Genomic DNA, 27,516 nt, shown 5'->3' with positions numbered 1-27,516 from the left:
AGGAATCGACCGACGTCTTAAACGACCTGCAGAATAAGGACCGCGTTCTGTAAGAGTCCACGTCCTAAAGGTGAAGAAGTAGAACATGAACAAACACTGGAAACAACTTGTTGATACATTTATTTCCTCCATGTTAGCACATAGAATATATTTATATACATATTGCTAGCTAAAGCATAAAAAAAAGGAAACGTCCGGAGCATAGAAAATGTTACGAAGCCACGATGAATAGTTTACAGATGGACAGAGGACGGGACGCACACAACTACTCCGTGAGCTCAAGCAGGATCGCAGCCAGTACTCGCGTGGTACTGTGGAGTACTGTGTACTATAATACTGTGGAGTACTGTGTACTATAATACTGTGGAATAAGAACAGTGGAAGGTCCGGTTACGAGCTCATCGATTACTCACTTCTTCAAGCAGAAAATAGTTCCAGAAATCAAAAGAACAAAAACATTGTCATATTGCTTCACTCTGAGAGCAACCAGGTCTTTTCTGCAGTACATGAAGAGGAAGAGAAGGACACACACACACCTTTACTCATGCAGATCAAAGAAATAACACCAACTGGAATGACATCAAAAACGTTTCACACTGAAATCTCTTTTTCTTCGCGGCTGGATGGACGAATATAAAAACAGTGAAAAGAAATAAACGCGGAGAACATACAAGTTATTATTAGTTTGGCTTTCAACGTGACATAACGAGGTATTCGATGAATCGGAGGCGAAGCTCTCGCTGAGATTAAAATGAAGAGAAATGATGACAGTAGAGTGCGAGCGCGGGGACAGCGGGTGTGATTAACGGTTGTACACTGTACAAAACCAGACCAACAGTCATCCAGGTCACTGTGAATACATTTACAATGTACCCATAATGTGAAGCAGGAAGAACATTTATTTACATGTAGTGCAATGATGAGGAGGACTGTGGTGAAGAACGAGAGAACATTAAAATAACTCTTCTCCAGAAATCAAGACTTAAATGTGAAGCCGCTGGATCAGAAGAGAGAGACGCTCAAACTGTACACAAACATGTTACATCTTAAAGTGATACACTTAAATGAGTTTCAGAAGAAAGAGTCGAAAGGTTTGAAGTAGTTAAAGTCTGGAACAGTTACCGTAAATTCTCTAAGAGTGGACAGTTTCCAAACAACAACAACAATAATAATAATAATATCTTTACGCTGTTAAAACAAGTGTATCAAAGCCGAATACGCCTTCTTATTCTGGGCCAAAAACTATAGAAAACACAGAATGAGTTACATCACCATGAACACTGTGTGTGTGCATGAGATTGGGTCAAAACAAACAACATTGTGTTGGTGCATCTCTCAATACTGCCTGACTTCCTGTCTGTGACTCTCTGCTCCAAGCCCGTTGGTTCCTACTGAAGATGTAAATCACACACACACACACACACACACACACACACACACACACACACACACACACACACACACACACACACACACACACACACACACACACACACACACACACACACACACACACACACACACACACACACACACACACACACACACACACACACACACACACACACACACACACACACACACACACACACACACACACACACACACACACACACACACACACAGCTTCGAGCGGAGAGTCACAGACAGGAAGTCAGGCAGTATTGAGAGACGCACCAACACAATGTTGGTTTTTAAATAGGATTTGATGAACAGCAGCTTTTGCTCTCGGCTGCTGTTTATGAAACTCTTCAGATTTCCAGAACATATTTCCCAAAGAAAACATTCGGAGATGAAAGAGATCCCCACACAACAGCGTGTTCACACTGGGAAATAAAACCAAGAACATTCAGATCAATACATTGTATCAGCGATGAATCACATTAAACAATAAGATTTGTTTTTCCAGCTTCTCAAAACGTGAGAATGTTCCGTTCTATATCGATGTAAATTGAATATTATTTGGTGTTTAACGGACAAATCAAGTCATTTGAAGACCCGTTCCAATACTTTCTAACAGTAAAGATACAAATAAAATAATGGATATTATTATGTAATGATATATAATCACTATCAATAATGAAATCATTAGTTGCAGTCCTAACGTGACGCATATTGTGTAATTTCCTGTTGGTGGAAAACGTTGAAGCGTGAGGATTTCTTGTGTAATAACTGGAAAACAGTATACTTATATAATAGAAGTATAAAGTACACACTTGATTCACATAGTATGTAGTACATAGTTGAGAGTACCACCTACATAAATGTATCAGGTTAAAAAGTATTAAGTCATTGAAAAACACTTTGTTTCGTCTGTTTGCTGATGTAGATTAAGTCCTGTTGAATGGAAGAGTAACTTGAACACTTGTACTGTTTCACCAGGTCAATTAGTATGTAGTACATGTTGTACAAATACTATGTAGTAATGTAGTGTGGTATTTGCACCTGAAGCGTTGAGAAGTTTTAAAATGTAATTTACAGACCGCAGATATAAAAGTCCCGTCTTTAGTCGAGATGAATAAAAAGGTCCTGCCCACTATGTGAGAATTTACGGTATTTTATTTGTCACATGTTCAAAGCACAAATCGATTAACAGCAATCTGCGTCGCTACAGAGTAACTGAATCACGTTCCTCCGTTCAGTCGATCGTCATAACCGAGGAAACAGTCGAGCAACTTTAAAAGTCTCAGAAAATCAAAAAGGGGCAATTTTATCGCCACTTCAAGAAAAAGAAAGAAGTTTCCAAGCACCGTATTTATACACCGCTCAACATCTCGTGCAGGAAGCTGCAGAAAAGATGAATTTGATCATTCACATTTGCATAATGTTTTATATTGGTCCATCCATCGTCACTGTTTATTCACCACCAGTGAGCTTCTGGTCTGTTTTTTTTGTTTTTTGTTTTACCGTAATGACAGGAAAAGAAGACAAACTATGAAACCATCAACATGCACGTCGCCTCACTGGGAGCAAGAGGACGAGAAAAGAAAGAGAAAGCGGCAGCGACCACTGACGACAGCGTACGCAGTGAAAGAGTCACTTCAGAAGGGAGCGCTGGGGGCGTCGGCCTCGTCTCAGTTTGTCTACGACTGAAGAACAGCGGGAAAGAAGCGTTTAACCTTTCTCAGCTCTATTTTAATGAATTCAATCTAAAAGGTTTGTTGTTGTAATACTCACTGCGGCCACAAGGGGCTGAACATGAGATGTTATGTGAATGCTATTTTACCCATTTAGAACACGGGGTAGTGGTGCACGTCTGCCTCTAGTGGCCAAAGTGAGTATCACAACAAAACACTCGCGTGTCAAAAAGGGTTTTTGGAGTCACCTGTTCCTCAGACACATTATTTTTTATAAAAAATTATCATTTTTTCTCCTGTTCTTAAATCATAACGACAGAATCTGGATCACCAGATATGTTTCTTTCTCACTCGCCTCCCAAAGTAAAAATGTAACCGGCAAAGCTTGTAAAAATATATATGTGTCGTTATTTTAAGGTTGTAGGACGCAGCAGGAGGGACGACTCGCCGCGTGTCTTCAGGCCGCTTCAACTAAATGTCTCGTGTGTGTTTTTGGCAATATTACAAAGAAGCATTCGGGCCGTTAAGAAAACAAAAGGAGGAGAAACAGTGAAATCATGGAACCTCTCTAAGATCCAGCTCAGGAAAGATCGCTCAACATTTCCTCAATTTAGAACCAATTGAAAGCTTTTCATTTTAAATATCGGATTCATAAAAACTAGTCTATTAATAAAAGAGCCCCGGGATGTGCATAATGATGTCATAGTTATAATAATACATGGAAGAGTTATCTAGTCGACTCCTCCTTGACGTCGTGACCCTGTTCCCAATGAGTGACTCGAGGACTCGATGTGATTTTAGGTAGAAACGATAAAAAGGTGCTACTCACCGCAAGAGCTTAATAAAAACACTGCAGGAACCACGGACACGGTGAGCCACGTCGTCCACATCTCTGCACTTTGTTTTGTCTTTTTGTGAATGTTTTCTGTATGAAAGCGGAGCTCGTCCGATGCAGCGACGGGACTCACGCTGTGTCTGAACTGTACGAGTCACGGCGTGTTTGTTGCATTTACAGTAAGAAAAGTGGATCATTTAAAAATTCCGGGTAATAAAATGTATTCAGTTAACGCTCATCTGTTACGACACACTTAAATAACACATTGACACAAGCTCAACGGCAGCACTTCAGTAAAGAAAAGAAAATAATAGATCGTGAAAAACACAAAAAATCATAACTCTGCTCTCGAGCAATCTGTTCACGATTCAGAGAATAACAACAGCATAGAAATCAATACGATGGGTATATTAAATAATAGAAACAAAGGAAAACAAAAAAGGTAACAAATCGCTCTTTTCACGCAGAAAACGTCGGGTCCACAAAGTTTTCAGGAAGGCCAGTAGAGAAGCAGGAGGGAAGTGTGTGTGTGTGTGTGTGTTTTGTAGACACTGACTGACAGGAGGAGGAGAGGGCGAGAGCCAATGGCGTGCTGTGTAAGGTCAAAGGGAGGGGGCGGGGCTTGTTCATCTCTTCCTGCGGCAGGTTCGTTTGTGGTCGGCGTGCCAGTGCTCCTGCTGACACTTGATGGAGCAGTACGAGGTGTTCCAGCAGCAGTGGTACATGGCCTCCTCCTCACAGTTATAGCACTGCAAACAACAACAACAACAACAACAAGCTCAGGGGAAGCGCTCCAGAACAAGCTGGAAGACGTGGAAAGATCATTGAAACAAACAGGAACGGACAAAGCTGATATTGTGGTTGTATAAATGTAATTAATGGTGACGCTACATCGCAGGGAAACTTTTTTTATGGATTAAACTCGAAGATAATCGTTAGTTGCAGCTCTACATGACGTATAACTTTTAGAAATATTGTTGAAACACAAACATCAGACGGCTACTTCGTCCCAGGACTCACCCACTGCTTCTTCTTGGTCTGGGAGACCAGCTGTTTGTTCTGGGCCACCACCTTCTTCACCTCCTCCACCAGCTCCTCTTTACACTTCTCCTTCACCTGCTTACACTTCCGCTCCATCTCCGCCTGAGCTCCGGCCACTGCCTTGCTCACCGCCTGGCGCTTCTCCTCCTCCATCTCCGCACGGAGCTGAAGGGGGAGAGACAGAAGAAGAGCTGAAGACCCTCTCGCGGACATACAGACCTCCTCCTGCCCCCCGATCGTCCAGCACCAACCTTCTCCAGAGCCTCTCTGACGACCCTCTCCGTCTCCCTCTTGTTGTCGGCCTTCATCATCTCCTTGACGTCGTTGAAGACCTTGGTGTACTTCTCGTGGCACATGTTCTGGCAGGCGGCGTCGCTGCTGGTCTGGGTGCCGCGGTGCAGCGTGCGCGGCGACCCGCCGCCGGTCTTCTTGGTCTGCGTGGACACCGACAGCCTCTCGGGCTGCTGGGGCGCCGAGGACGCCGGGATCTCCTGGCTGGAGCTCACCGCCTCCATCTCGGGCTCCGGGTCCTGGTGGAGAGACGAGCATTGGAGCACAGACTGAAACGGTCAAACGGATGACAGAAAAGGAAACGTTGTTTAGAAACACTGATGCACGAGGTTTCTTACATTCAAAGACCGTTTCAACGCCGGCCAAAGTACGTCAGTAGGGACGAGACCACGAGAAGTATTTGTTGTAAAATCACATGTTTTCATTTCTTCCAGCCGTGCGTAACAATAATAACTCCTAACGATGCAGTTCATCAAATTACAGCAACTTGAGTCTGGACCAGTTCCACAGACCGGATGGACTCTGATGAAGCTGTGACTGACAGTTGATGAGGTCCAGACGTCCGACGCGCCACAAACAGCACATTTCACTGTCACAACAATCCCTCCGCTGCTTCATGAATGTTTATTACACCGCTTAGTTCTATACTTGGTTCTCATTGGTCGATTACATCATCCAACGATCTGTTTTATTTCTTATATGCTTTGGAAGCAATTCTCACTTACACTGACTTCTTCTTTGGGCTCGACCATTTGAGATCGACGGCTTTTCTTGGCCTTGGGCTCCAGGCTGCCTTTGAGCTGGAAAAACAGGAAGAAAAATGAATATATATTTATGCATTAAATACATTTTGTTAAAATGTTTAAAATGTCCTGAAGGTCTTTCTTCCTTTTTCCAATTCAGACTAAAACTATGAAATGGAAATTAAACGAAAGCATTTTACTCAATAATTAGAAGGGACACTTTTAACAGGTTGCTGCTGTTTATTTGTTGTCAGCATGTCTTTACAGAAACAACTTTATTGTGATTTAAATAATAAAACACCTTCTGCTCAGCTCAACAGTAGAATATGTTTTCATTTTCTGCTAATCTCCCAAACGCTTTTCATTTCTACTTTAGTGTTAAATGTTTATCATGATCATTAATAAACATCTATAAATGTATTTAAGAAACTAAATAGAAAGAACTTTCCATTGAATATCTTGTACTACGTTCAGCCACCAGGTGGCACAGTTTGCTGTAATTCAGTTAACCGGGCGGCTTGGTTCCTCATTTTTGTTCCTTTTAATCCATTTTCTCCAAAGCGCTGTATGACTTTGGTACAGATGAGTTCAAACTGTTGGCTTGGTGTTTGTGATGAAACACTTTAAACGCTGCATGAATGAAACTGATCTCAATCACATCTCTGACTAAATGTGACGAACTGCAGCAAGACAGAAAACGAGGACTTGCAACAATTCACGTCTAGAGTTCAAACTCACGCCGTCGGCCACGGTCCACTCTGGCTACTCAACAGAAAGAGACGCTCGTGTTCCCGTCCTGTATCACTCACGTTCACGACACATAAAACAGAGCACGACGACATTAACAGGAGTAAACCGAACTGACCCCACTTACTTGTCGGACCTGCTCGTTGCTGGTGGAGGAGATGCTGGACTCTGCTTCGTCCGTCCTCTCCAGCCTGTCCGTCCTCCCGCTGCCCTCCTGCTGCTGCTGACTCTGACTCTGACTCTGACTCTGCTGCAGAGGCGGTAGTGACGGCATGCTGCTTTCCTCCATCTTTGTTTTCCAGAAGCGGCCCTCCCGCAGGAAGCGCTGGTAGAGCTCCATCTCCTCGCACGCCTTCTTCCAGCCGCTGCTGCGCTTCACCTGCAGCTGCTGGATGCTCACCTTGATGTCCTGGATGTTGTCCGCGGGGATCCACGCTCTGCGGAGGACAGGGGGGAAAAACAGTGCTCGAGGTTTACCAAGCAGCACTGCACCTTTTCATTCGTTTCGGTCCATTTGAACCGCGTTTCCTTCTGTTTTGGATGAACGGATGAATGAATGGTGTGAGAACAGAGACGATCATCTGGAGCGTTCTGGGAAAGAATTAATAAAGAATAAAGATGGCCTCTAGCAATGAGGAGATCATCCGTCTCAACCTGAGGTGCAACAGAAAGGTGCGTTACTGCGATGTCTGCCTCCGTGCTAACCTCTGGTGCTGGTGGCCAAAGAAGCGCACGTCCACCTGGCTTTCATCCCTCTGAAGGACTTTAGCCGGCCAGTAGCCAAATCCTTTCATCTTGGCCCACACCAGGTCATGGTTGGGCGTCTGCCGAGGCAACACACACACACACACACACTTTACTTTGGTGGGTTGACTTTAGTGGCAACACTTCCTGCTTAGTTCTTAATTCTGTATTATGCGTGATAATATTAAAGTAAGTTATGCAACTGCTGCCATTAATAACCGTTGTATGAACGCGATGCTTAAAGAAACAGAAAGACCTAAAGATGGATCTGTGTGTCGTGATGAGAGCAGCTTGTACTCACACAGGGGTAACAGAACCAGTTGTCTGGCCGGGCGTTGGACAGGTAGAAACAGGTCTTACACAGCAGCAGCTCGTTCAACTGGAGGAGGAGGAGGAGACGAAGAAAGAAAGAAAGAAGAGTTCAACAAATCTGGACTCGTCACAAACATAAAGATCAAGGCAGCCGTACGCTGATGAGCTCTGGATGCAGATAAATCAGACGGCGGTACCTCGTGACACGTGTCGCTGAAGAGCAGCCGTGCGATCTCCGCCTGGTCGCTGTGAACTGAAAGAAACGGTCGACTTTAAACTCTTGAAGTAAATGTTTAAAGACTCATGAGGACTGATAACACACAGAACAGCTGGTGCAAGATATACAACGTACATATATAGTGAGAGGCAGAGAACAAGAGAATATCTTACTCACCTCATATTTAGCAGGTAAGGCAGTTTACAAATAATTAATTCAATTATCAATAATCATCTTTTCATAACATGGTGCACTGAGTACGTTTGTCCCATGAACTGAAAGGTATAATTATATATTATCCGCTCGCAGGAGAGGATTCAGTTTGAGGACTTTACTTCACCTTAACATGGTGACGCTCTGACTCACCTCCATACAGGATGGCAGTGTTGTGAACAATCAGCTGAGCGTCAGCTTTGAACTCCTCAAAGGTTTTATACTTTCCTTCAGACAGGTTCTGAGAGAGAGAGAGAGAGAGAGAGAGAGAGACAGAGACAGAGACAGAGACAGAGACAGAGAGAGAGAGGGGGGAGGGAGCAAGAGAGAGAGGGAGAGCGAGAGGGGGGAGAGAGAGAGAGCGAGAGACAGAGACAGAGACAGGGGGGAGCGAGAGAGAGAGAGGGGGGAGAGAGAGGGGGGGGTAGAGAGAGAGAGAGAGCGAGAGAGAGAGGGAGAGAGAGGGGGGAGAGAGAGGGGGGGGTAGAGAGAGAGAGAGAGAGAGAGAGAGAGAGAGAGAGAGAGAGAGAGAGAGACAGAGAGACAGAGAGAGAGACAGAGAGAGGGGGGGAGAGAGAGAGAGAGAGAGAGAGAGACACAAAGAGAGAGAGAGAGAGAGAGAGAGAGAGAGAGAGAAAGTTGGACAGAGGAGACAAGTACAAAGAAGTCTATTCACACTGAGTGTGTTGTGTGTTTGTTTGTTTGCGTGTTGTTTGTTTGTGTTGTTTGTGTGTGTGTTGTGTGTTTGTGTTGTTTGTGTTGTTTGTGTGTGTGTGTGTGTGTTGTGTGTTTCTGTTGTTTGTGTTGTTTGTGTGTGTGTTTGTTTGTGTGTGTGTTGTGTGTTGTTTGTTTGTGTTGTTTGTTTGTGTTGTTTGTGTGTGTTGTTTGTGTGTGTGTTTGTTTGTGTGTGTTGTGTGTTGTTTGTGTGTGTGTTTGTGTGTGTGTTTGTGTGTGTGTTTGTTTGTGTTGTTTGTGTGTGTTGTTTGTGTGTGTTGTTTGTGTGTGTGTTTGTTTGTGTGTGTTGTGTGTTGTTTGTGTTGTGTGTTGTTTGTTTGTGTTGATTGTGTGTGTTGTTTGTGTGTGTGTTGTTTGTGTGTGTTGTTTGTGTGTGTTGTTTGTGTGTGTTGTTTGTGTGTGTTGTGTGTTGTTTGTGTGTGTGTTTGTGTGTGTGTTTGTGTGTGTGTTTGTTTGTGTTGTTTGTGTGTGTGTTTGTGTTGTGTGTGTGTGTGTGTTTGTGTGTGTGTTTGTGTGTGTGTGTTTGTGTTGTTTGTTTGTGTTGTTTGTTGTTTGTGTGTGTGTTTGTGTTGTTTGTTGACATGTGAGCGGTCCAGCAGAGGGCAGTAGCCTCATTCACACTAACAAACACGCTCAGGTCTGGATAAAGCTCCCGTGTGTGTGGATGAGATGCTCCGCTGACCACAGTGAGACTTTCTGTGACATATTCAATGAATCATCAATGAATCCACATGGAAATAAAGATGCTGCTTCTGACTCCAGAACTCGCCACAGAATCTTTACATTTCTACGATTTTCTTCAGGAGCAAAGTAACGCAGTGATGTTCTGTACCTCCATGAGTGTTCCGATAACGCTTGTTCACTAGAGAGTGCTGGGATGTTTGAATCAAACAGGAAGAGTTGAAAGCTTAACAATCAACAAGGTCAATATTCATGATTAGAATAAATAAAGTCGAGAAAGAGATGGCGGGCGTTCTGTGGCGGTTACCTCGTGGATGTTGGAGACCTCCAGCGCGGTGTGGATCAGCCGTTTGTACATGGGATGTTTAGTGTCTTTGCCTTTCTTGTTCAGGTCCACCGCCTGCAGACGCAGAGGAGGGATAACGATTTAATACCACGTCATAGAGAGGAAGGAGGAGGGAGGAGGGGAGGAGAAGTAATGAGATTAATCAGAACTTTAATAGAGTGGAGGCTGGAGAGGGGGGGGAAGAGAGAGGAGACGGATATTCTTTTCCTAATGGGGGGTGAGGGGTACTGTGGGTAGTTATACACAACATACACACACATACACACACACACAATAAAGATATGGTTGTTCTCACCCTCTCCTTCATACGCTGCACGATGAAGCGCAGGTATTTACTCATCTCCTGTTTGTTCAGGTTCTTCTTTTTACTGCCCTGCAGGACAGAGAGGAGTGAAGCTGAGATCAAGTCTGATCTGAAACCTGCAATCCAAATGCTCCAATACACAGTTAAAATGTGTGTATTCATAACGGCCCAGTGCCCCGTCCTCAAACATACCAGAGATACACAAAGGACCTGGTAGAAGAGACAGGAAGTGAAGAGAGGAACCGGGAGGGAACAAAGACAACGAGCGCTACGAATGATCAAGAGTCAGCATACAGCTGACAGTGACACCAGATGGGAAATATTAGCTCTTTTCTAGCGCAGACATTGGTTTAAATTACAAATATTGACAACACTAACACATTTTCTTTGTGTGTTTTCAGCAAAAACTGATTTCTGAAATGTCTTGCTCTTCCTCAGGCCGGGAGAGACACGAGAAACAGCCAACTCAGCAAGATTTCTGCAAGAGAAACGTGACTTATTTGTCTCTGTAGGATTATTACATATGAGCATAACGAAGACTTCAGGACAAATCGCTGCAGTGGCAGCGTGGAAGAAGGAAAATAAAAATGTCTGGTCGCGGTACATTTAAAATAACTCGGCTCGTTAGGCTGCCGTTTCAAATATCACTGGTTTATTTCTTTGGTTTGGTTTAAAACATGATTACTAACTAGCTGCAAGTAAAGGTCAAACCTTCCGCCGTTATTGTTTTATTGGTGTTTTTTTGTAAACAGTAGTTTTTCATATTGTTTCAACATTTTCACATTGGATTAAACCATGTTTAGCACATATAGATGAAGCGTGTCATCCCATAAATCATTACTAATTTCTTCGCCGATATGCTCACACGACAGCTAAGCGCCCCCATATTTTAACCTGAAACTAAGCTCAACTCTGGAGTAATGAAGGCCACACAAACTGCCTTTCCTTTCCAAAGAAACATGCTCATTGATCCTTGAAGAGGAAGGCGTACACACACGCCTCCCGTGTGACCACCCACCCTGCAGACGACGCACTGCCAGTGGGATCCTGCGTCTCTGGGCTTGAACTCGTCCGACAGACACTTGAGGTGATAAACCCGGAAGCAGTTGTCGCACGAGAGGACGTCGCCCGGCAGGTGACACTCGAAGCAGTACCAGTCGTGGCTCTCCGCCTCCCACTCCTGGATGGGGAAGACACGGCAGAGCACAAGTCTGGGTGACCCCCCCCCCCCCCCGCCTTCCACAGCAGCAGGGTGGAGGGGGGGGGGCAACCTTCTTCATCCTGTTAATTAACTATCTCTGATTGGACTCCTGGGTGTTTCGGGTTCTATCTCCATGAAACACAAGATGTAGATGCTTAATAAAACTGAAGTGGTTAAATGTCTACATTTGTATGATCAGTGATGCTTTTTATTCATAAAAGAGTTAAAAGTGCCATTGCTGCTTTATATCAGTGAAAGTATAAAATATACACAAGTCATTTAAAAATGTCACCGACAGCTTTGAGGTTTCATGTCTGAATAAAGAGAAGATTGGCTGGTCTCCTGTTAGACGTGTCACTTCTCTTTAGCTGCTGCAGCTCCAGAACGCAGCAATCCAACAGATCCTGGTTCTGCATTATAATATACAGTCCACGAAAGAAAAGAAATATTAAGTATTAAAAAAATAAACTTTCTTCCAGAATGTGACGATGGAAATAACGCAGGTGTAGCATTCAATGAAGGGAAAGTTAAAAAGATAAATAAAGTGAAAACCACGCTGGCCGTAGCAACAACAGCAGGTGTTGGTAGCACGGAGTTCACAGCAACACGAGGTCACTCACTCAAGCTGTGAACCAGCTGAGACGATCTGGATGAGAAATAAAATCCCTTTTGTGATAATAAGCTTTTTCAGCAAGAGACTCGCCTGTTTTCTCTTCTCGTGGAGCAAACAAACAAAGGAATCTGGACCGAGTTGCCCCTCGAGTGTGAATATGTGGAAGTGTGCATTACTGCCAAACTCTGCTCCGATTAAACACAGTGAATCCTTTCCAGGAATAAATACTCTATAAAGGACATGTTTGTGCATGTACCGCATCCCTGTGTATCCATGAGTACATGTTGTACAAATACATAAAGACTTGTTGACTTATGAAGGTTCTTGTACAGTTACAGATGTTTTATTTCATCCGTCTATTTCTCAGAGAAAGAATGTCATGAAGGGTCCTGGAATCAAAACGTCTTGGTACAATAGTATTGTGCTTCTAGGAGATGCCCTGTGAATAACTTTTATTCTGATAAGATTCGTACGTTAGCGCGGATGTCGCAGAACACGGAAGTGAAATCAGTGCTTTGTCGGTTTAAATGTGAAAATGCAATAAAAAAATAGCTTGTTCCTAAAAATTCAATGAATAATCGTGATAATGTCGGTGATCTTAATAGCAATCAAAAGTAATCGTGAGCTTATCATTCGGGCCATAACTGTGCAGCCCTGAACAAACACGTTGCAGTAGTAGTGGTTCACGTGAAGGGCAGAGACGGTTGATTTATCTTTAACTGAGTCCCACTCAGTCTGGAGCGACTCGGTGGGGGAGAGCAGGAGAGCCGTGACTCAGTGCCGCTCAATCGAAGCACAAAGAAATCCCCAAAATTCTCTAAACCCGTTAAGAATCACACGTAACGGAACCGTTCACCACCAGCAGGGCGCGAGCACAGACTCCTATCGTCAATGAATTCATTTGTCGATTGACAGAAATTGAATCAACAACAAAACAAAACAAATGTGTTTCCAGCTCCTAAAAAGTAAAAGATTTTCTGCTTTATATCAGTGAAAGTATAAAATATACACAAGTCATTTAAAAATGTCACCGACAGCTTTGAGAAGTTCTGATGACTAGTTGTTTTTTACAGCTTTCTAGGATTTTATACACTAAATGAATGATACAAAAGATGAATGGATCAGATATATGTCCGTTAGCTGCAGCCATGATATAATAAATACATCGATCAATATCGGGAAGAAAGAAGTCCGTGAAGGAGGTCATGTGTGAATACACTGAAAATCCATCCACACAAACACAGAAACGTCCCTCGTGTTCTGTGGAATGTCAAGAGGACACTTCACTGCGCTGCGGATCAACCACGAGGCTGGCTTCTCCAAGAGCGGCGCTCTCTGAGCCAAGGACACCATGTCTGTGGTTCCGCGGCGTCTGTGGTTCCGCGGCAGACTGAGGAACCACAGACACGGCGCCTGTGGTTCCAGGCCGAGAGAGGCCGAGCAGCAGGGTTCAGCGTCTAATGACCGACACAACAACAAGCCCAGGATCCGGCTCCTTTTAGAGGTAAACTGCTTCGCTTGTTGCCTCACAGATCCTCAGAAATCTGACTCTTACACCTGTAAGCAGCTTTGAGCCAAATGAGTGTTTTTTTGTTTTATTTAAATCAAGCACATCTGTAGAGAAGTAGCGAGCACATATTTCATCACTGATCACTCAAACAAGAGATTTAACCACGTAGATGGACTTTCATGTCATTTTAAAATAGTCGAAAACTTTTAAACAACCCGTATGTTGTTTCGACTTTCTGCAACCTGCACTCACATCAGTGCAGAGCGGCTTCCTCACAGAATGATGTTAGTTGAGAGGAGGCGGGGACAGACACATGAAGGCATCGATATGAAGTATCAAACCCTGAATTTGGTAATAACAAAGCAGCCCTTACCTTGTGTCCTTCTACTTTCGGATCCTGTGATTGCAAATGATTGAGAGATCAGTGTTTAAAAGTCCTGCTGCCGAAACAAACAAACACCTGACCTCCGCTGGTTAAAAGTGTCTTGACGTTTTTTTTAAAATCACATCAATATTTTTTGGTGACACCACAAAATAACAACAGGGACCACGATGGACATCATGCTGCGTTTCAAGACAACTCGGACACTAGAAGGCAACGTTAAGTATTTCAGCCTGCATTTAAATCTAAATAATACATACATGTACAAGTGGGAAGATTACGACCGCCGAGTTGTCTTGAACGCAGCACAGGTCCTGGACTTTGCTGAGTTCTCCCTCACAATGACCTGTAGACTCTTTCAGTTGTAAAACGTGAACATTTCTCCAGTGTGTCCTTCTGAAGTTAAAGGAATATATAAAAGAATGAACGGTACCGGTACAAATAATACTAAATATGATGCAACGACCCTTTTTTAAAATGTTTTATAGGTTCCTTGTTGCGGTGCGTGTCAGTGACATCAGCTGACAGGAAGTAAACATGTACCCAAGTTGTTGCAGAGCAATGCAATTATATTTAAACGGTATACATACTTATATTACTCTAATTCAAATGCCATCCATTACTTCTGTTTTCCCTGCATGATACGTCTACTGACGATGCTCTTGTAGTTTACTGGGTAAAGCCTGACAGGTACTGCCAGGGTGTTAGAAATCACTGTGATTAAAGCGGCCACCGGCTACACGTTAAAGCCACTTGCACGGTAATCCATTCAGTGCTATTTGCATCACACATGGCAGACGGCAGGAGGGTTCTCCTCGGGTAGAGCTACGCTACTGAGGCAGACACAAGTGAAAGCATCGCGACACCGTCAACAAACAAGGGAAATGAGACAAATTCAAAACAAAGACGATGCATATTTAATGCGGCACATTTTCAAACCTTAATATCACTACCACCATTCTACAATACTTGTATCTACTTAGCATTCCTGTAATCTTTAAAGAAGCTGTTCAGCTAATATATAACCACAGCAGATTGATCAACTGATCGTTGAGTGATTTTTGAAGCAAAAATTTCAAACTTTCTCTGGTTAGGGATTTCTTTTTCAGTGTGCTAAAACTACATAAAACAAAATCCCATCATGTTGGCCGTTAGAGGCGGTAAACGCTCATTTATTTAGTCGTTCTCAAACAAGTCCGCTTCGACCATTCAGCTCTATGGGACATGTTGGACTTCCAGTGACTTCTTGAAAAATGTTGCTCACAATGTTAACACACAGACTCCCACCACGTAAATATCAGACATACAAAGGATGAATCTGCTTGTTTTTGGTGACCAATAACTCATAATCTAGACTGAAGGATTAGTGTTGCTAAACTTACCATCTCCTCCCCGGGCAGCCAGTATCCTTCCTGCTCGATGCCGGCCTTGGTGCCTTTGCAGCCAACAGTCAGGGTCTCCACCACCAGGCCGTCCTTCACCGCCAAGCTCATCTGCCTGGCAGTCTCCTTCGGGTGCATGCCAAACACACGGCTCAGGTACCTGCGCAGGTGGAGGATGAGAAGTAATTCAGCTGTACGGTAGCCATTCGTCATAACATTTTACATTGAAAGAGTTGCTCAAGACTCTTCAACACAGTCTCTTTAAAAACTAAAGTTAAGACAACAAAACCACTTAGGTTAAGAAAACACCTCATGGTTGGCCTTAAAATAACAACGTACACGTAGGTTTAGCCAAGAAAACCACAAACAATTCGGTTGAGGCAACAAAACCACCAACAGTCCAGCTTAGGCAACAAAACTACAAAGTTAAGTTTCGGCAACAAAACAACAAACAGTTCGGTTTCGGCAACAAAACAACAAACTGTTTGGTTTAGGCAACAAAACTACAAACAGTTAAGTTTAAGCAACAAAACTACAAACAGTTAAGTTTAAGCAACAAAACCACAAAGTTAAGTTTAGGCAACAAAACCACAAACAGCTCAGTTCAGGCAACAAAACCACAGACAGTTAAGTTCAAGCAACAAAACTACAAAGTTAAGTTCAAGCAACAAAACTACAAAGTTAAGTTCAAGCAACAAAACTACAAAGTTAAGTTCAAGCAACAAAACCACAAACAGTTAAGTTTAGGCAACAAAACTACAGCCAGTTAAGTTTAGGCAACAAAACTACAGACAGTTAAGTTTAGGCAACAAAACTACAGACAGTTAAGTTTAGGCAACAAAACTACAGACAGTTAAGTTTAGGCAACAAAACTACAGACAGTTAAGTTTAGGCAACAAAACTACAGACAGTTAAGTTTAGGCAACAAAACTACAGACAGTTAAGTTTAGGCAACAAAACTACAGACAGTTAAGTTTAGGCAACAAAACTACAGACAGTTAAGTTTAGGCAACAAAACTACAGACAGTTAAGTTTAGGCAACAAAACTACAGACAGTTAAGTTTAGGCAACAAAACTACAGACAGTTAAGTTTAGGCAACAATATTGGTTGGAGATACACGTGATTTGAAAGGTGCAAGTCGTTCATCTGGTTTCTCCTCTAACGCGATTTCAAATCGTGGCCGGTTTGGTTCCTGGCAGCGAACCCTCTGACGTCACGCATCCTCGGCTGTGGCAGAGAGCCAGCGTACGAGCCAACACGGATCAGGTGAGTCTGTACTTACTCCAGAGGTACAATGGAGAGGCCGACAGGTCTGCGAGGTGAACACGAGTCAGGCTGGATTACTTCAAGCAAAGACGGTAAAACCAAGGTACCAAGGAGGCGAGACGAGAGGAAACAAAGGAAGAACTTTTCAATACATCAGACCGACATTTCCATCTATGTCGGAGTTGAGATTTCTTTTTTGAAGTGAATGCATATTTCTGTGAGTTTTGTCTCCTTGTGGTTCATTTTCATGGATAGTTATTCTTTAGTATCTTGTGTTATTTTCCCTATTTCTTGACTGAGTGATCATTCTGACTACAGTGAAGACGTACCATGATTTTTACAGTTGGTTAAACACACACCAGGTTAGATTGGTTAACGGTTACCTGACTCTTGCCGTGTGAGAAGGTTACCGGACATCTTCATCACGTGACAGAGACGACGGTTAATTTATTCGCCGACTTTAATCTCCTCTATTTTCACTAAAAACCAAAACCATCGCCCTCTCGGCCACAAGGCTCGTTTTTGGCAAAATGAAGCTACAGTGTGACTGGAGTTAGGGTGCGTGCGCCGCTGCTTACTGTTGCCATGACAACAACAGCCGCTCGCCGACAGGGTATATTGATTTGGCTGGCAGCCAGCCAGTCCCCCCCAAAGGTGCTCGCCAACTTGTTTCATTTGGTCTCCGCTCCACCCGCCGACGGATTATTTGTCACGAATTTGCATAGTTGTGAAGAAAGTGAGGATCGTTTTCACAGATAACATCAACAAAATGTAATGTTTAAAGCATCAGGACCCCCAAACCAGCAGTAGATACTATATGGAGGTTCATTATAGGGCTTCAGAACACACATTAACAATGATTGATGTGTCAATGGATTAGTTGTTAACTAATTAAATCAGCAACTACTCTGATGAAACATTCTCAGACTCCAGCTTCTCAAATGTGAGTTACAATTGTAGACGTCATTTTGGCATTTTCCCGCTTATTTCTAACATTTTATAAAATGTTAGAAATGAAAATGAATCTTCCTGTCATTTTACAAACTAAATGATTGATTATTCTACAAATCTGCCAATAGACTAATGAAAACAGACAGTTACTACTCGACACATTCTGTATCTCTAAATGATGCATCGGTGAGTTATTCAGCTACCAATTCCTGAGTATAAATCTATAATTACACACAACAAAAGTCTGTGAAATGATTCATATTACACAACGCGTCGGCATACGCCGGGTTCAAGTAATGGCACGTTTGTGTGGGCCGCTGTCTTTCTCCCCTCAGGTCATCACTGTGCAAATCACCTGGAACCCTTTGAATAGGGAGCCGTCAGGGAAGACTTTGCTTCAGGACACGTAAGCAGAACAAACCAGAAAAGTTTGTGTACAGGTTTAAGATTCCTTCAAGACAAAATTCCTCCAAAATGCCCAGATGCATGCAGATTACTCAAACCCAACGTTCGTTATGCTTCTCGCTCTCCTGTCACTTTATGTTGTGCAACAAAAAAAATGTAAAAAGCAGTCATTGGGGAATCTGTTTGCAGGGAGGTCTGTGGATTACGGAGAGTAAAGCGTAGTTTATACTCGACGTAGTGAAGCCGGCGCGAGGCGATCACCATTTACAGGACTGGAGAACTTACAAAGAAGGACAATTCGTTTTCAGAGGTCTTAAAATTCATATTCAACTTTGTTTCTTTATAATACATTTAATACTTAACTTGTTTCTTCACAGGGTTTGTATGAAGGCAATAAAGTATTCCATGAATATGAGACAGTTTACAGATGACTATAATCTCTCCTCATCATCGTGGAAGTTGGTTTATGACTTTTTGCCGGTTAAATCTACAGTCTACGAGCGTATCTATGAGTTACACTCGTTGTCTTTTTGATTCTTCACACTTCGTTTTGTTTCGGAGAATAATGCAATGAACAGCACATTGAGTTTAACGCCTCCGTTCATGCCATTCACCTCGTCTGTATTAGGCCGGTTGAGTAAAGACTCAAGGGGCAGATATTTTAAAACCTCAACATTAAATCACAGACGGCTAGATCGGTGGGAATCTGTTTTTTTTGTTTGTTTGTTATTTAGTTGAACCCATCTTTGGTCAACGTACACACATTCCATGACAGATACACATCATCATATCCGTCTTGTGTGTGATTTAACTTACTTGGAGATCCTGTCCATGTTTGCGATTTGTTTCTGGTTGCGGACGACCTCGATGGCCGCCCACACATACTGGACCACCTTGGGGTCCGCCAGCCTCTTCTTCACCACGCGTGACATGATTTCCTTATTCATCTTAACTGTGTGAACAACGGAAAAATAAATAAATCAGCAGACGTAATTGTATTACCAAAATACAGACATGGGAGGCCACAGTACCACCGATTAAAGAATACCAGTGGTACCGTTTATACTGGTGATGTAACAGCTGAGGTTATGGCCTAAACATGACAGCAGTGTCACTGGTGGTAGTAATATTGGTTGTGGGAGTAGTTGTGTTCCTTTGTAGGCAGAAGAGATCGTCCATACAACCAATCAGCAACACTGAACATGATAATATGTCTTACATATGCAATAATCCTAGGGCTGGGCGATATGGCCTAAAAAAAAAATCTCCGATTTTTTTACAAAAAATCCGATTCACGATTTAAATCGATTTTTTTCCCCCAAAATTTTTTGCAGATGACAGAAGCTGTTGAAAACAATTTTTTCTTTTATTTTGTGATGATTTTCCCAAGTAGGTTGATAAAAATAAAGTGCAAACAAAACCTGAACATTGTAGAAAGGTGCCTGTAGTATACAAAAAGTATTTGGTCACTCTTTTGTTTGCCTGAATCATTTAAATATAAAATTAAATTAAACATAACATTAAATGGCATTAAATAGTAGCCTTCCATTGTAAACAACTGTGCAAATGTAACTTTTTACAGTAAGCTTTTCTAACTGAATACACTGATACAAACACAGCATGAAATAAAATGTATATGACCCTTTAACATTCACATTTTCAAAAGTGCAACATCTGATCTAACATCAACATAACATATTTTGCACAGTAAATAAGTGCATGTAAACAAAATCAAGTGCATTCACAACATAACCAACAGTATTAAACAGTAGTGCATGTTTTTTCTAAATATTTTTTGCCAGGAAGACAAGCCTGTCTACTACCTCTGGCTTCAGGCATGCACGGTGGCATGTAACAATGCCCCCCCCCACACACTGAAAAGCCTCTCAGAGGGGGCACTTGTAGCTGGCACAGAGAGGTATTTCTTTGCTAAAGTACTTAGCCTTGGAAAGTTAAGTTGGTGACGCTTCCACCAGTCAAGTGGATCGGTGTCTGGGTCAACCTGCTGGACCACAGGTCAGTTGTTGCGGAGTAGAATGATATCCCCTCCAGCTCCGCAGAGATCCTTTGGCGTGTACTATTGTACAGCCGAGGCAAGGCAACGTCAGAAAAATGTTTACGGCTTGGTAGCACGTACCTGGGGTCCAAAGCTTTGAGACGGTGAATAAACCCCGGCTTTTCCACGGTGTATATGGGCACCATATCTTTTGCGATATACATCGCGACTGCATCCGTGATGGCTTTCCACCGGGCACTCTTCTTCTCATGCGGAGTACAGTTGGTGAATGTCTCCAAAATGCTGGGTTGTTGTTGTGAGGTGGCGGCTGCGGCGGCCAGCAGTGAAGCTGCTGGCCGCCATTGTTTTAGTTTGTAAACAATGCGCGCGCACTCTACTACGGGAAAAAGGGGTGGGGGCGATTTTCTCGATTTTCAATAAAACACATCGCCTTAAAGCACACATTCGAATTAATCGATTAAATCGATTTATCGCCCAGCCCTAAATAATCCCATTAAATAATTGAACTATGTTTGTCGTGTTGCCCAGAACAAGGTGCTCGTTATTAATTTAGAGCGCACAAATAATCCACATATATCTCAACATGAAATATTGTTCTCACAATGAAGTCCGTAACAAGTGAAGATGCTTTAACGTGAACGTACGGCCAAGATCTGGTCAACTAATACGAACAGTGTCCAAATTATATTTTACAGGCAAATATAACAACGACAAACTTCTCACAGAACTGTCATTTCTTTACTAATTGAAGAACAGGAATCACATGGGACTGTTTTTAAAAGACATTACTGACCGTTAAGCATGATGAAGGAGGATTCTGCCATTTGACAGTTCGTCATTTCATACGTACAAGCACTTTTGTCATTTTCCAAATATTCAGACTGCCCGCAATGCTGAACATCAAAATACATCTTACGTGTGCAACATGCACATTGAATAATCAAACCAGTGTTCTCTGTGTTGCATTAAAAAGTCATGATAATGTGAGACATGAAAACTACATTTTCATGAAATAATTCTTAAACCGGTGCACATTGCATTTTATTGTAAACAAACAGTATTTGTACTGTTGATTATTAGACATTATATAGTTATAGATAGCACAAATACCCCAATATATCGCAATATCATGACATTATGAATCCACACAAGCATGGCAACGGTAATATTAACAACATAACAGTATAAACGCAATGCAAACAACAATATGTGTTCCAACATAAATTTAGAATCCGGCGAAAGTGTCCAATCCAAACACCATTTCTATAAACATGCATACATGTAAGCCATATTCCTCCTGAAGAGCATTGATTACATATCAGACATGAATATATATCATGTCTTGTTCTCATTCTTAACAGGACATTTCCAAACCATCAAAACAAATACAGCAGTGTGGTGCTGGACGCCCAGAACATGTCAGAGGGAATATGACTCTTAAGAGACCTTCAAAGGTTCGGAATAATACCGGCTGGCTCTTAACTGTGATGAACAGGCCTGGCCTTCTCCGAATATCTTCAAATCCAATTTTATGCGGTCATCCTCTCAACCGTCCGTGAAACTTAAGATGTCACTTTCATAAATCGCAGCCAAAAGCTAACCATAATAATGCCGGGAGCATATTTATGCGAAGGAGGAGGCTTAGCTTCAGTGCACTGTGTGTGAGAAGAGGCTGCGACAGATGTCAGGGGAGGATGTTTCATCTCCACACTTTGCTCATCCGAGTACTAAATGTGGCTCAGGGTGATATAAAAAAAACATATTTGGTGTTGAGAGCAAATAAGCAAATCACACAACGCGACTATCAACACAAAACAGGTGGTCACTGGCAGCAAACGGGCAACATATCTCATGTGGCCTGTTGGTTCATGCTTTGGTTCTGGTCAGAGCGAAGGATTATTGAGTTGGATTGTTGTGGGATAATCATCTCTTTGAACATAGTATTTTATATTTTTACAGACTAGATCTGAGCCCGGGTTTAAGTACACAGAGGTAAGCCTAATGCCTCTGATATTAAAGTTACATGTTAGGTTCAACTCAAGCTCTCATTGTTAACATCTGGATTCCTTTAGGCCTAAATATGACAGAATCGTCTATCTCTATTAGATGTCTTATTCGATGTGTTTAATGGTTAAACATTAAATAGTTTTTCGGAATTTAACACATTATAAGATGAAACAGCGTGCTGGAAAAGTGCACAAATCGGGAAGAACACAACACTTTTCAAACTACAAATTCGGGATGTGCTAAATTAATTCATTCCAGCCACACTGAATGCAACAATAGCCTCCAGGGGGAAAAACAGATTTATTTTTTTGTGTTTAATATTCATGAAAATTGTTAAATTTAAGCTTTTCCTCTGTCTGTCCAAGGTAATGGCAACAGTGTACAAACATTGTGATATTAACGTCAATGTGCATATTATGCAGAACTAGGAGATGAGGTAGATCAACTTTTTTTTTTAATACCCATTTTGGTTTAAAAACGTCACAGCACTCCTGGTTGTGAGCGCCAAGGTGAGCCATTGAAAAATCAGGGAGTTGATCAGACTTCACAGCGTCTCAACACAGCAGCAAGGTGAGTAATGTGAGCTCCCCTATTCTGTGTCAAGGGCAGCAGGCGTGAAGGAGGGCCACCTGTGCCATGGCTCCATGCTGCCATGGCAGCATGGCCACTCCGGCCTGCATGCATGCATGAAACACAGCCACCTCCTGCAAGTCTGTCTCCAGAGAGCTCACACAAGACTATGACAGAACGGCGCCAACGAGCTCCCCAATCAATTAGGCAAGGTGTGCGACACCGGAGGGGCAATTAGGGAGACACGGGTTGAGAGGGTTTTGTGGCTCCCATGGGGGGTAAACCAGTGAGACTCCACAGCGCTGAAAAACCACCAACAGCTCCTCCAAACGTGACTCCACATCAAGAACGATCCCTGATAGTTATTGTATGAATTAAATCAACCATGAGAGTCACACACAGTGTTAAGATGTTTTAGCTTGACTCCCGTTAGCCAGCTAGTAGCTAATAGCATCCACATTGGCACTGACTGGGGAGACCAAATGGGCTTTTCTATGGAAAACAATCGTGGGTATCACACTGTAGATCAACACATCTCGTTATTAGCTGTCACAGTTAAAACCACTCGTAGATTTGGGCAACAAAGAGGGTTGGCCGTGGAAGGCCACGGGCTCTAGCTAACGTTACTTAGCATGCTAGCTAACGACCAAACCAAAGCCTGTCGAGACACAATTGCCGATTTAACTCTCACTAAATAACTTAAACCAGACAATGCACATTGCTTATGTATAGCATGAGAACATAAACCCCCCGAACAAGCACGTACAAGTAATGGTTGGTCTGTAGGTGAGTTAATTTTAGTTAGCGATGCTAGCATAAACTGTTACGTAGCTTACCTTTAGCTGGGTGGTTGATAAACTTAAGCTAGATAACATTTACAATCAAAACGACAAAGCTAGTATTATTCCGGGTACACCCGAAGCTCTGTCCGCCGTCGCTAAAACGGCAAAACACAGTCAGCTAACTCAGCTACCTACTCGTTTGTTTTGGAGGGCGCCATGTTAGGAAAGGCAGCTAACGGCTAAGCTAACGGCGCTAGCTGCAGTGTTGTCACTGAGCGTGTGCCGTTACAAACTCACCTTTGCTTACAGTGTCACCAACACACAGCTGCTGCAAGGAAGCATCGAAGGCGAGGCGGCTCACATTAGTGTTGTTCCAGGCTGGTTGTTGAGAGGCTGTGGATGGTGTTTTTTGTGTCCAGCTGGCCACAGTACTGTGAAGGTAAACACAGACGGGAGCGGAGCTGGTGAGGGGAGAACTCTAGCGGTGGAATCCGGTACTGCATCACACGCCGCTAAATTACTAAATCCTGCTATGGCGGCTGGAGGTAAGACCCGCCCTACTCCGCCTCTGATTGGCTAGTAAGTGTTGCTAAGAAATCTGTGCATTATAAATACACTGTACAATACTACAATCATTCTGTCTGGATATATAATATTTTAGTTATTGTGGATTCTTTACTTTTTTACTTATTTTTATATTCAATATTCTTTACAAGTGATTAAATTCCAAAATAACTTATTTCATGAAACTCCTTTTACTTGTTTTTTTAAGAAAACAGGTTAAATCCAGAATATAAGATGTATTTTAATGTTAAATGCATTTAAACAAATAACGAGAATGAATCACGTTTGAATCACGTTTTTATTAGTTTCCAGTCAGTTATTTTATCGTTCAAACAGAAGAAAAACATTTCCATACAAGCCATCATGACATGGTGACGGTGAGTCCAGCCTCCCCGCTGCACACACAACCGGCTGTCACCGGGAACATCTCATCAACCTCGAGAACATCAGTGTGTGTCTGAGAAAACACGCCTGAATCTAAAATCAACCATCAAGCCTTTGATTTGTATTTATTACTGTGTCCACTCATGTTGATGAGGCACTTCCATCTGTTTGATGGAATATTTGGGATTTACATCAAACTGTCGTGAGCAAAGAAACGAGCAAGCGCTGCACGTCCGTAGGTCGTTTTTTAAATTAAATTTTTATTATTTTATCAGAATGCAAGGCGCCAGATTTTAGAGATGCAAAACGTTACGCTACACCCGTAAGTAACGACGGGAAAATAATGATGAGTAAGTTCTCGCTGCGAGTGAAACATGGGTGGAAGGGAGCGATTTGATTTCGTGGCTGCTGTGAAGTGTCTCAAAGAGGACCTCAGCAGTCGGACCCGGCCGTCCTCTCGGGCCGAGCCGACTGACAGGTGGCGGGCGGGGTGAAGACGTCGGGGTCGCTGATGCCCGGCCGGAGGTTGAAGAAGCGGGTGGAGGTGGTGACGCTGCTGTTCTTGGCGTAGGTCTCCTGCACCGGGTAGCAGTCCTTCAGGGTGTAAACGCCCACCCAGGTCTCATCTGGTGGAGAGACGAAGCAGACGAGCACGTTTTTATTCCACTCAAAACAGCCGCTGAAGGAAGAAAACCACCGCTGGAAGGGTTTCATTTTATTGTGAAGCAGCTGCAGGAAGTGTTGAATCTGAAGTAACACTGGCTTAAAGGAGTCCTCTGGAGCTCAAAACCCGCCGGCAGGATTGTAAAGCATGTTTTCTTTAAACAATCGCAAAAACTACATTGTCTTCACTGTCAGATTTTCATCTTTCCCACGGTCCTTGAGAACGCTTCCATCAGAAAAAGCAACTAAAACGAAGCTTACAGTTGTGATATTTCATCAAAAATGTTTTTTATTATTTCACCAGATTCTGTAAAAAACTTTAAATTCTGACGTCAGCACAACTAAGGAGCCATGAATGATTTGAAGGAGACCAACAGTCTAAATTGGGTCAGATGTTTCTGGTCAAATTTTACCACAATAATTCTCTCGTTTGGCCCCTTTTGACCAAATATTCCCAAAAGTCAGTTTAGCGCCCTTCTCTTTGTGTTTCCTCTGGATTTAATAATCCATTTTGACGAATGACTGCTGTGTTTAAACGTGCAGAACAACTGTGTGTGATGAAGCTCTTTGTCCAGGCCTGTTCTCTGTACTTTAGCATGAAATAATGACACCTCTGTGCAGAAAAGCCACGGACGTTTAAAAAGCCCAGACTCACGCTGGCGTGCCGGCTTCCTGTCTGACCACTCCTGAACCTCCACGTTGTCCCCGGGGCCTCCGATGAAGTACTGGTCCTCGAAGGTGGAGTTGTCGGGGATGTCGAAGGGATCCCAGGCCTCCGTCAGAGCGATCTTTGAGCAGTCCTGGGTCTTCTGGTCGATCTGGAACATCACCATGCTCTGGTACAAGTAGATGTACTCAAAAAACCTGCAGCAGACGGAGTGAACGAGGGGGGGGGCGAGAAAGAAAGAGAATAGCTGCATTAAATGGATTCTATGGGAACAGCAGAGTAACCTCAACCCAGGCGGCAACCTCCAGTTCTGAAGAGTGAAGCCAAAGCTTCACGTGTTAAAGCTGCATTCTCTCTAGTGTCCACCAGGGGGCGACTCCTCTGGTTGTATAGAAGTCTATAGAAAATGACTCTACTTCTCTCTTGATTTATTACCTCAGTAAACATTGTAAACATGAGTTTATGTCTCAATCTCTAGTTTCAAGTCTTCTTCAACACAGCCTAATATTTCTCATGTTACACTCGTTCCCTCACATTTGAACAGTCGATATGATTAACGTCCTAAATATGGATTGAAATACTTGTAAACAACACATCATTTGATATGGAAGACACATTCTAAAGCGTCGTCGGGGGCTGACTTCATGTAGGAAATAACAAAGTTGGAGAACTTTTTTTTGTGTTCAAAGAGCACTTTCACCTCCAGAGACATCCTCATACTTTCAGAAGTATATTTTACTTCAGTGAGAACATCGCAGACCAACTTTGTCCTTGTTCACCGGCCAGAGATTATATTTCTCAACGGCAGACTTCAGTCCTGGCAAAGACTCAGTGTTGGTTCATTCTGCTGCAGTAAATGATACACACTTTAAAAAGACGGCTAACAGCTGTGCACTGCAGAGCTACAAGCTGTTAGAGGTACTGTCAACTTAAACCGTGCATATTAAGAAAAAGTACATTAAAACACATGCATATAATACAATATATATATATATTTAAATATATATGACAAATACTATTTTTAATAAGGAACCTTTAGAGAAAGAGCTTAACGAATGGTTAATAAGTAATTTACTAATGTTTTATAGATCAGTTATAGGCCATGAATAAGAACAACTTTTGACTAATTGAACCATAATCTACTGAAAAAAGGCTGCAGAGAATCTGGACACTAATATAATGTTGTACTTTTATTTGTATGTCTATTTTATGTTAAAGTATTTTTGTGGTGTTATTATTTTTATAAATGCTTTGATTCCAATATAATAAAGTATAAAAAAGAATACCAGCAGGTTTCGGAATGCCAGGTTGTGATAGATAGATAGAAAGAGATAAATATATATATATATATATATTTATTTATTTTTTAAATAAATGTCATACACTGACACATTACATATGATACTATATATACTTACTTCTGACAGGGTGCGTGTTTCTTGTTCTGCTGCAGGACTCGGATCCTCTGTTTCGGGCCGTCGTAGGAGACGGTGGCCCGTCTGTTCCTCCCGGTGCTGTGGTCGTACATCACCCATCTGCCCTCCCACTGCAGCGGGGCGAGGCAGGGCGCCGCGGTGACCGCCGGGGACGCATCCATGCCGGGGAGGCCGAGGACCGAGGCACCGGCAGCGGCCACAAACACGAGCAACAGTCGGTGCATTGCTTCTCTGGTAAAAACCCGTTTGAGGCCCGTTAGCTGATCCCGTTGTTGTTGTTGTTGTTGTTGCAGATAAGCTGCACCTGCTGCCGACAATTTAGATTGGGTTTCCGGTTGTGGTTTTCAAAATAAAATATTTAATGAACCGTATTTAAAAATGTAAATAAATCAAAAACATTTTCCCTGAACTTTAATTAAGTTATATAAA

The 27,516-nt window shown here is 42.7% G+C and overlaps 2 protein-coding genes across 5 annotated transcripts; both read right to left on the bottom strand.

Annotated features, from left to right (window-relative positions):
- Window positions 1–103: 103 nt before the first annotated feature.
- zmynd11 (zinc finger, MYND-type containing 11) lies at window positions 104–23,729 on the bottom strand (the record flags this gene model as incomplete). Of its 4 annotated transcripts, none has more annotated exons than XM_079285379.1 (15): window positions 104–4,661; window positions 4,933–5,118; window positions 5,205–5,513; window positions 5,970–6,044; window positions 6,853–7,171; window positions 7,440–7,558; window positions 7,780–7,857; window positions 7,988–8,043; window positions 8,374–8,461; window positions 9,944–10,036; window positions 10,278–10,355; window positions 11,305–11,466; window positions 13,984–14,007; window positions 15,375–15,534; window positions 23,671–23,729. In XM_079285379.1, 14 exons carry the CDS (start codon window positions 15,510–15,512, stop codon window positions 4,539–4,541), a joined length of 1,848 nt encoding a protein of 615 aa, XP_079141505.1. In that variant the 3' UTR covers window positions 104–4,538. The 4 variants fall into 4 exon arrangements, with proteins under 4 accessions (XP_079141505.1, XP_079141502.1, XP_079141503.1 ...); XM_079285376.1 differs by lacking the exon at window positions 23,671–23,729 and adding an exon at window positions 18,814–18,944; XM_079285377.1 differs by lacking the exon at window positions 23,671–23,729 and adding an exon at window positions 18,814–18,944 and having other exon boundaries at window positions 6,862–7,171.
- Window positions 23,730–24,216: 487 nt separating this feature from the next.
- Window positions 24,217–27,389, bottom strand: epdr1 (ependymin related 1). The gene is made up of 3 exons (XM_079284298.1): window positions 27,070–27,389; window positions 25,640–25,848; window positions 24,217–24,947 (listed from the first exon to the last, which is right to left on the bottom strand). Exons 1-3 carry the CDS (start codon window positions 27,309–27,311, stop codon window positions 24,754–24,756), a joined length of 645 nt encoding a protein of 214 aa, XP_079140424.1. The 5' UTR covers window positions 27,312–27,389; the 3' UTR covers window positions 24,217–24,753.
- Between the last annotated feature and the right edge of the window lie 127 nt (window positions 27,390–27,516).

The sequence above is a fragment of the Melanostigma gelatinosum genome (genome assembly GCF_949748355.1).
Source record: "Melanostigma gelatinosum genome assembly, chromosome: 15".
NCBI classification, from domain to species: domain Eukaryota; kingdom Metazoa; phylum Chordata; class Actinopteri; order Perciformes; family Zoarcidae; genus Melanostigma; species Melanostigma gelatinosum.
The sequence above is the reverse complement of the archived record's forward strand: the minus strand, read 5'-3'. Positions and strand labels throughout refer to the sequence as shown.

What these genes read in the sequence shown, in the direction of transcription:
- epdr1 (XM_079284298.1), bottom strand. Translation starts at nt 27,311, where the DNA reads ATGCACCGACTGTTGCTCGTGTTTGTGGCCGCTGCCGGTGCCTCGGTC. An exon ending in AAACACGCACCCTGTCAGAA is followed by an intron (nt 25,849 to 27,069) that starts GTAAGTATATAT and finishes CGTCTGCTGCAG; the next exon opens with GTTTTTTGAGTACATCTACT. An exon ending in CAGGAAGCCGGCACGCCAGC is followed by an intron (nt 24,948 to 25,639) that starts GTGAGTCTGGGC and finishes TCTCTCCACCAG; the next exon opens with ATGAGACCTGGGTGGGCGTT.